This window comes from Zeus faber (genome assembly GCF_960531495.2).
Source record: "Zeus faber genome assembly, chromosome: 12".
Lineage (NCBI taxonomy): Eukaryota > Metazoa > Chordata > Actinopteri > Zeiformes > Zeidae > Zeus > Zeus faber.
In genome coordinates this window covers 25,793,487-25,803,486 of record NC_137196.1, presented here as the reverse complement: position 1 = coordinate 25,803,486, position 10,000 = coordinate 25,793,487, and the positions used below count along the sequence as shown (strand labels likewise).

The 10,000-nt window shown below is 49.9% G+C and overlaps 1 protein-coding gene across 4 annotated transcripts in view; it reads right to left on the bottom strand.

The window, feature by feature from the left end:
* The window catches only part of ctnnd2b (catenin (cadherin-associated protein), delta 2b), a gene marked incomplete at both ends in the record, with an annotated part of 118,659 nt that overhangs the window by 30,706 nt on the left and 77,953 nt on the right, over positions 1-10,000 (bottom strand). For all 4 annotated transcript variants that reach the window (XM_080010941.1, XM_080010942.1, XM_080010943.1 and 1 more), the window contains 2 exons: positions 6,779-6,992; positions 8,334-8,466. In XM_080010941.1, the coding sequence (XP_079867067.1) occupies positions 6,779-6,992; positions 8,334-8,466 (347 nt within the window). The remainder of the gene's footprint in view (positions 1-6,778; positions 6,993-8,333; positions 8,467-10,000) is intronic.

Below are 10,000 nucleotides of genomic sequence, written 5' to 3'. Positions count from 1 at the left end.
TGTGTGATAATCTCCTTCCCCTCCTGATCCTTATTTTTTCGATCAATGGGAGTCGACACGAGAGTGATTGGCATCAGAATCTTTTGAACTGATCCAGTACTGGGAGAATCAGTCGAATGCCGAATGCCGAGCTACAATACGTAATACGAGGGGAAAACAGTGACCGTGTTCTTCGGTGACTGTGATTTGGATCTGACTGGATCAATTTCAAAGAGCAACGTTTGGGTTGTGCTACGACCCTGCTTTTACGAATAAAGAACGGGAGTTCTTACCCTACCTTAAGCTGTCTCCAGACAGCTGTGCCGAATAAAGCTGAAAGCCCCTTCAAACCAACCAAGGCTCAACTTGGCCTTAACGGGCTGTGGTTGGACCACTCAGCCCATCATGAGGCCCGCCCCCCAGAATATATACTGGGTTTACTGGCCTGTCATACTTCTTCTGACATATTCAGCTCTTGAGTGAGCTGGTCAGTGAGGTCACCGGTAAGAACTCTCGTTTTTCATTCGTAGAACGTGGCTTGGAGCACCACCCAAACATTTTTACTTTATTTCAAATTTGAGTTCTTACTTTGCACTATTGCGTACCTCGCATCCTCACTGACCGAGAGGCCCGAACAGACGTGTCCTATGCAAGCCCCCAAAAGGCAGAGACATAGAAACCCAGGGTCCGGGTAGTTCATTCCAAGGACCAACTGGCAGATGTGACCTCAAAGACCAATTCCAGCATATAAGACACATTCATCGGGTGCGGAGGTAAACTATATCACCGTCCTCCCCGGACCCACCGCCATGCTCGTGGGTGGGAATTTCGCACACAGCTGAGCTTGTATCACCCGACCGTAACTACTCTCAACCACATAGTGTAACACTGGCAGCTGTCAAAACAGCCTGCGCCAGTGCTGACGCCGCCATGTCCAGACTTCCGAATCTGGTGAACATGTGTGGGGTAGCCCAAGAGGCAGCACCGCACCGCTCCTCCACCGAAACCCCCCGTAACAACGCCCACGTCATAGCCACACCCCGAGTAGAACATGCTTCAAGGACCCTCTGCGGGTTGTTGCCCCATAGAGGAATAGGCCAATGACACTGCTTCCGCTATCCAGTGAGAGGGACGATATTTGGACATGGGTTTCAAATTCTCACATCCACGACTGGCCTCAGAGAAGAGTTGCCCTTTTTTGTAGTGAAGAAATATCTGAAGAATAGCTGTAAAATAACACCCAGAAATCACTGTCCGCTACCGAGCGGATGGCGACCTTCTCCAGAAAGGGCTGAATTTCCTGCTCCAGGATGACGGAACTTGAGTCAAGACCTCTGTCTGCGTGACTCCAGTGAATGCTGGTGGACGAAGGGCAAACTTCAGCGCATAGCCCCTTTATATCGTCCTTTCTATCCAGGGAAAAATTGCGCATGTGCGTCTCACACTACTCACACTCACACAAGCGGAGTGGCATGCTCTGGTTTTTGGTAGCGATGGCACCGAGGCGGATTCGCCCACAAAATTAGTCTCCGGCCACAATATCTGGGCAGGGAGCCTCACGCCTGCGTTCATGTGTTTGATGACATGTCCCGGGCTCACCTGAGGCTTCGGGCTCCTATTTTCATTTCGGGCCATGATGCTCATGTTTCTGAGTGGACAGGGGGCCTGGATAAACACACTGGGAAAACACACTGGGAGGAGAGAGGGAGGGAGGGGGGATAAAGACTGTGTGTGTGTTGTGGTCTTTTCCTTCTCAGAGACCCCATCACGCGCCCTGCGCCTTGCGCCGCACCCTTGGCCACCGTGAGGCAGAAGTGGGGGGCTTTGCGCAATTCCGTGTAGGTTTTGGGGGTGGCATTCCCGTCCCGCCCCTGTAGAAGCCTGGCCTGGTAGGCCTGCAGCAGGCAGACGTTGGGCTGCAGCCCGTCCCTCGGCCTTGTATGACATTTCATCCAGATTCGCCGTCAGCCTACCCGACTTGGCCGGTAGCTTAGGCTTTTCCGCGGTAAGGGAGGGGCACAGAAAGGCCAGTTCAGATGCCTCCAGCGGGGGCATTGCCAGGTATTTCAACTCTGGCTCGGTTTTCAGGGTCGACCACTGGCTGAGCGCCCGGATGGAGAAGCGCGTCTTCTGAGGAGCGCTCCAAGACAACCTCACCTCCCTGGTAAAATCCTCCAGCACCGACAGGGGACGGAGCATGGAGGGAGCAGAGGGCTCGGGGTCAGTCGCTCTCTCCATGAGGCGCTGGAGCTCCTGATATAAAGCCCCCCGGGACGGTTTGTGAGACGCACCTTGTGCCTCCTCACCTGGCTCTTCTCCTTCCCCCTCCTGCTCCAGCTCAGAGCCCAACTGAGCCGCATGGAAGTCCCGTAACTCCTGGTGAGCGGCCAAATCCTCCTGATCCACCTGGCACGGCATGCCAAGGTAGATCAAGAGAGGCGGGGAAGGGTGGCCAGGAAAGAAGGCCCGAGGAGCGGAAGCCAATTCTCCCCCTTCGCCCTCATCGGAGATGCTCGTAGGCCTTTCGGCAGAACGGGGGCAGCTAGGGAGGGAACCGAAGATGTCGGCCCGATGGCAGATGACTTAAAGCCGCAGACTCAGCGCCGCTTCCGCATGGGCATGGCTGAGACAGCGGATGCACAGCAGGTGAGTATCAAACTTAGGTCCAGCTAAGGTCTGCACTAAGGTTAAGTCTACACTCTGCGAGGGAGCAAATTTGGAACCAAATTCAGTGTCAAGAAAACAAAAAACTTTGGGGGGAACATTTCCTTGTGTATACGCATATACTGGAGGTCCCTATGAACGTTGCATTCTCCTGTGTGAAACATAGCATATGTGTGTGTGTGTGTGTGTGTGTGTGTGTGTGTGTGTGTGTGTGTGTGTGTGTGTGTGTGTGTGTGTGTGTGTGTGTGTCTGACTCTGTGGAAGGGCATGCAGGCAGCTTGCCTTCCTAATGTGATCCTCATTTAAACTGAGAGAGAGGGAACGAAGGAGGGAGTGAGATAGATTGATAAAAGGCGAGAGATAGTTAGAGAGAGAGAGAGAGAGAGAGAGAGAGAGAGAGGCCGAGCAAACAACCAAGACAGGAATAATGAAGAAGAGGAAGACGGGGGAACAATCAAAGGGAAGGAGAGCAAGAAGGGTGGGGAGAGCAGGGAGAGCAGAGAGAGAGAGAGAGAGAGAGAGAGAGAGAGAGAGAGAGAGAGAGAGATGGAGAGAGAGAGAGAGAGAGAGAGAGAGAGAGAATGAGAGAGAGAGAGAGAGAGAGGGTGATTTCTCCTGGGTCCTCGACAGAAAGGGAGGAGAGCGGAGGAGAAGAAAGGAAGGACGAGCGGGAGAAACATGGGTAGAGGGGGAGAAGGCGAGGGGAGGAGGACGGGAGAGGGGGCAGGAGGGCAGGGGAGCAGAAGAGAAGAGAGGGAGGGGAAAAGGGGAAGAGGGAGGAGGAGAGGAGGCGAGAGGGGAACAGCGGGTATCCGAGAGGAGAGGTGAGGAGAGGAGGAGTGGAGAGACGACGGGGGGAGAGGAGCCGAACTGACCGGCGCTTCGCTGGTTCAGCTGATTAATTTGTGACGGCGGGGATTTGGCTGCTCCGTGCCTTGAATTGCTGCTCTAATTTATATGGTAATCTCCTTTAAGGCTCCGGCAGCATACAAAACCCCTTTTATATCCTCCTCCGCTGAGCCTCAGACATACTCTGTACACACACAGACACACACACACACACACACTCACACACACACACACACACACACACACACACACAGACACACACACACACACACTTCACACACTTGACGCACTTCACACACACACACACACACACACACACAAACGGGCATAAACAGGGCAAAGAATACACAGGGTGTCACTCTGCACTTAACATGACGTCGGAATGTTTTGTGTGTTGGTATGGTGTGTGTGTGTGTGTGTGTGTGTGTGTGTGTGTGTGTGTGTGTGTGTGTTGCGTGCGTGCGTGTGTGTGTGTGTGTGTGTGTGTGTGTGTGTGTGTTCAGGGTGGCGGTGAGGAGGTTAAATATTCTGGAGATGTTTATTTTTCCTCCCTCTCTGTGACAGTCGGGGGGCTGGCTTGCGAACCAGACTTTGACATGCTCGTTCTCCGCTCTCGTGCTGCGTTCTCCAACGCCAAGTTCATTGGCGCTTTTTTTCGGCACCGATTGCAGAAAAAAGCACCTGATCATTTGGGCATAATAGGGTCACACTCGCAATTAACGTTACAAGCCTGGTGTTCACCTCACTCCCATCCTTCAAAATATCTCTCAAAACGCACCTTTTTAAAACTGCCTTTAATGTGCAAGTTTCATAATGGGTCTTTCAGCATTTTGAAAAACCCCATAGAAATAAAATGTGTTATGACTAATATAACTATTTACATAGCCTCTGGATCGCATAAATGTCCTGCATAACAGGACTAAGAATGGGAATTCTGGGATTTGACAAACTGCCCACGAATAACAGGGATATCAAAATCGAAAAAACTGAGCTTTCCCTGGGTTTTTTAACCGGGGCTCTCTAACCAGCGTGCTTGGCAACCCGGCTTCTGGGTGCGACCCTGAGCACATCCCGGCAATGTTTTTTTTTAAACCCCAGGGCCCGTATGGGAAATACATTTTTCTCATTTGATTGCTGAACTGAAGAAGGAGGCCCGAAGGACCTGAACCTAGATGGATTTGAACACTGAGTGGTATTCGTCTCCTCCTCGGGTGGATTCCCTCCTGACCCGGGACATCCTTCCAAACAGGAATTAAAAAGCGAATTGCCTGGATAACTAGGGGCTGGCCGAAAAAAAACCCAGAAAACGCCGATGCATATGTGTGTGCATGTACGTATGTACTCGTTAGTAATCCCATAATCCTTCAGGAGCAGGTTTAGAGTACGAACCAGAAGCCCTGTGGGGTTTTAAAACCCGGAATTAATCTGAGACGGTGGGTGGTGGTGCTGCTGTTGGCTGAGACGGGAAGTAGTAAAACTAATGTCAAGAGGAGCACCTGTCAGAGGCTGAGGACCAAAGTTAACACCGCAGCAAAGCTTAGGGAAGGATGAGTAGGTGGGCAGTGTGACAGGTCATTTACTGGATGTGAATGTGTGTGTGTGTGTGTGTGTGTGTGTGTGTGTTGACGCACATACATATAAGGTATAATAATAAAACAGTTCATATGTGTTATGTTCATATGTATGTTCATATGCTTTGCTATTTCAGACTGTGAGGTTCCCTTTAGAAGGGCCGTACCAGTGTCAAATTGAGTTTTCGCTGTGAGGATCATTCAGTGGGAATGATCCTCTTAGGGTAGGTTTTCTCAACAAACCCGAAAATAGGGACGATATTAAAAGCCTAAAAATGTGATCCATCTTCAGAAAAAGGACCGGGGGTGATGTAAAATGAGTGTGCTGACTGTATAACGGGCTAAAACTCAGCATGACAACCATATAGTCCTTTAAAATCTGTTGGGGTGGACTGCACTGGGTTTGTGTGCCGAATTCACTTGTGAGCGAAGGGGGAGATCCCTACGTCCAGAGGGACGTCCTTTTGATTCGAGCTCTGTCAAATCGAAAGCCTTCCACACCGAGAGACAGATTTCTCTTTTGGCTGAGAGATGGGAGATTGCACTGCCGGGGGAATGTGATCATTCAGCTGTGAACTGCACATCTCTACTAGTAATACTACAACTAGGGATGCACTGCTACCTTTTTTTTAGACCGATGAATACTGAGTGCTCGCTCTCTGCCACTGTTGCCACTGGCAACAATTTCTATTCAATACGATGGCAATTAAAAAAAAAAATGTAATCACGTTAATTCACCATTTGCAAAAGAGTGATTTACATAAGGATCCATTGATCAAACTGTCTCTGTGCACTACTCCCTCTGAATCACAATAACTCACAAAAGTAGGGAAATGATTAATAGTTGTTGAGACATAATTCTTCGATCAATCAATTGAATTGAAGGATTGTTGTACCTCATAACTCAAACTTTTGGTTGAGCCGAATGTGAGCATGTAAGCACAGTCCACGGCCTGACTGCTGACAACGGCCCTAACGACACTATTATCTAAAATATAGTGTCGCTTAGAACTCCATGCTTAGATCATAATGTTTAATAATGATAATGATCAAGTCAAGGATAATGTGTGTGTGTGTGTGTGTGTGTGTGTGTGTGTGTGTGTTTGTGTGTGTGTGAGTGTGTGTGCACGTGTGTGTGTGCACGTGTGTGCATGTGTAAATATGTGTATGTGTGTGGTGTGTTTTTGTGTGTGTGAGTGTGCATTTGTGTATGTGTGTGTGTGTGTGAATGTATGTGTGCACATGTGTGTGTTTGTGTGTGCATGTGTAAATATGTGTATGTGTGTGTAGGCGTGTGTGTGTATGCATGCGTGTGTGTGTGTGTGTGTGTGTGTGTTCATCTGTGTATGTGTGTGTGTGTGTGTGTCTGTGTGTGTGTTTGCGTGTGTCTGAGTGCGCATCTGTGTATGTGTGTGTGTGTATGTATGTGTGCACGTGTGTGTTTCTGGGTGCATATATATCAAATATGTGTATGTGTGTGTGTGTGTGTGTGTATATGTGTGTATGCGTGTGTGTATGCGTGCGTGTGTGTGTGTGTGTGTGTGTGCATCTGTGTATGTGTGTGTGTGTGTTTGTGTATGTGTGCACACGTGTGTGTATGTGTGTGTGTGTGTGTGTCTGTGTGTGTGTGTGTGTGTGTGTGTGTGTGTGTGTGTGCGTGTGTGTGCGCGTGTGTGTGTGAGTGTGTGTGTGCGTGTGCGCGGGCGCCTGCCCACCTGTGAGCAGCTCTCGTATCTCCACGTCCGTGGTCTTCCGCAGCAGGCGCACCAGCGCGGGGATGCCGCCGCAGTTCTTCAGGGCGATCTTGTTGTCGTCGTTGGCCTTGCCGTACACCAGGTTGCGCAGGGCGCCGCACGCGCTGCGGTGCACGTCCGTCATGCGGTGGTCCAGCAGGTCCACCAGGAGCTGGACCCCGCCCTGCCGCCGGATCTGGGGGCGGCGGGGGAAAGAGGAAGGGCAGAATGAGGGGAACGGGAGGATTCAGCTCATTCGCGAGACGAAGCACATCGATAAAGCTGTGTGATACTTAAGGGGAAAAGGAGAAATTTCAATGAGTAATATTTACCCAACAGGTTGAGGGAACACTCTGGAGGCCGAGATTTGTTTTACTTTTGCCGGCGTAAATCATCGCATCTCTTTTTAACATCACGCATATTATTTTGAGCTTTATTATATTTCGCTTCCTGACGTCAGGATTTCTCTCTCTTTTCATTCATAATGATTCAGTCGAAGCTACGCCGGCCTCCCAACAGCGCCGCCCAGGGTCATCATCTGTGGCAACCTTAACGTGTCCCCGGTTTATAATCGGCCTATCGGGGGGGCAAGAGGCCACGGGTGCAAGAATAATTGACAGTGTATTTATGCGAGCGGCATTTCCTCGTAAGTCCTTATATAACTTTGCGCCGGCCACCTTGGCTGTAACACACCCAGACAGACAGAGCGATGGGGCGGAGCTGGCGGTGGAGACCGGAGAGAGGAGCCCTCTCCAGACGAGCAAGTTTTATGGTCTTCATAAGTTTCCTCTTTGAGGCTGATGAATGAATGCGCCGCCGCTGCGCTAATGGAGGATAAATCTGAGCTGCGGCGGCGGTGGCGGCGGCGGTGGCGGCTGTGGCGGCTCGCCATTCCCAGAGATTGATGCCGCGACTGTGTCGAGCAATTTATACAAAAATATATCTCAGATGTCCCATGGATTTCTTACAAAGACATACATATGTCAATGTAGACAATGCGGAATGACCTTTGATAATATGCCAATATCTGATTGCAATGTAAATGATTTTTGTCCATCTTTTGCCTTCGGGTATTTGTTCTTTCTTTGCATAATGCAACAGAACAAATGCATGAAAGTCTATAAATTCTATATTCTCAAGTATAAATTATTGATATGTTGCTTGACATCCCACCTGAGTTTTATACAGCTGCTTTGAATGGGAGACGGAGCCCACAGAAGGAGAGGAAGCCAAGCTGTGACTAATATATACAGTATTTGTATTTACTTGTGTGTGTGTGTGTGTGTGTGTGTGTGTGTGTGTGTGTGTGTGTGTGTGTGTGTGCGTGCGTGCGTGCGTGCGTGCGTGCGTGTGTGTGTGTATGTGTCTGTTTGAGACTGTGTTTGTCAGTGTGTGTGAATAAATAGCCAGCAGGTACAGTACGACGCCCTCCCGTTATCGGTCTTCCACCCAGCTTCTGATGAGCACCAGCTCTGCCGACATGCCCTTGAGCCGGGCAGCGACAAATTTGAGGCACCGAGGTGCAGGGTGCATGTACCTCCGACTTGATCTTGTTGTCGCCGAAGCAGAGGTGCTGCAGATAGGCAGCGGCGTTTGACTGGACCGAGGGGAACTGGTGCTGCAGCATCTGGATCACCTCTGGAAGCTCCGGGTCCCTCCAGCCAAACTCCCTGCGGAGGGAGGCAGAGAGGGAGGGAGAGAGAGAGAGAGAGAGAGAGAGAGAGAGAGAGAGAGAGAAACAGACAAGAGTCAATAGATGAGGGACATCAGTATATAGGTGTATGCGTGTGTGCTTGTGTGTGTGTGTGCGTGCGTCCGTGCGTGTGTGTGCGTGCGCGCACGCGTCTGTGTGTGTGTGCGTGTGTGTGTGTGTCTGTGTGTGTGTGTGTGTGTGTGTGTGTGCGTGGCTAGCGAAATCGGAAGAAGACAGACAGGCAAATTGGCTTCCCACTGTCATTCTGATAGAAAAGAGCCGGAGAGAGCGAGGGAGGTGGAGAGAGAGGAGGAGGACGGGAAGCAAACCAAATATGGCGATGAAGAGAGCAAACGCATACCAAACAGAAAACGATAGAAATATCCAGATGATGATGATGATTTTTTATTCATGCCGCCAACATTTCCGGATATTCAAATCAAGAAGACGATGTGATGGTTATCTGACTATTTCTATTAGAGGTCAGGAGAATTCCTGGGACCCCTCAAAAATATTTTCCGAAAGGAGATTTTCCATTCTTTGTTTCCAGGCTTAAACGTTTGTCCCATTGGAGCGCAGTCAAGCACGGCGAGAAGTTTCTGGGGACTAGAGCGCTCGGTGAGGCGGCACTACCAGCATTTAGAAATGATGGTTTTATGAACGTTTTAATAAGGCCGGGCTTGAAAAATTGGTGAACCCACCCTTTGATTGCACGTGTGCATATTTCTGGGTACTTCATCATCCAAAATTAGCATCTGTCGAGGATTCAGTGCAGTTGGGATCACGCCACCATTTCTAGAAAAAAACGGGCTTTTCAAGTCTCAGTGTGTTGAAATATTTTCATGAATGGTGTATGTGTGTTGTCTCTTTTTCAAACGAGGCGTGTGTGTGTGTGTGTGTGTGTGTGAGTGAGAGAGTGTGTACATTGGCACCCCTGTGTGCAAGTATATATAATAAATTCACACACACACACACACACACACACACACACACACACACACACACACACACACACACACACACACACACACACACACACACACACACACACACACACACACACACACACACGCCGCACAGACCCCCGACCAGTAGCAACCATTAGAAAGAGGTGATGTAATGGAATAGTTGCACTGAAGTCATAGGTAGAGAGAAAGGGCCGAGGACTTGGCAACCACATCGCTACGTTTCCATGGCGACGGAGGTAGGGCTGGGGCTTGGACTCAGCGCTGTCTGTACCAATTTGTCTGTTCTCGTGGGTTTTTCCGCGAAAAAACCGGCTTGCCGTCATTTCTCGAGGCCCGCGATCCTGATCCATCAGGCCCACCAATGCCTGAAATGCCCGGATCAGTTCTTGTTCCCCCCAAAACGTCGCGGCCGCAGCAGGGTCCATGTCTCGCTGTGTTGACTTTAATCAGCTTTCATTTAAATTCTGTGCTATCTGGGTCAATACAGCTATCAAAGTCAAGGGGGAAGGGGACTGAGTTTGAAAGGCCGTTCCTGGAGAAAAC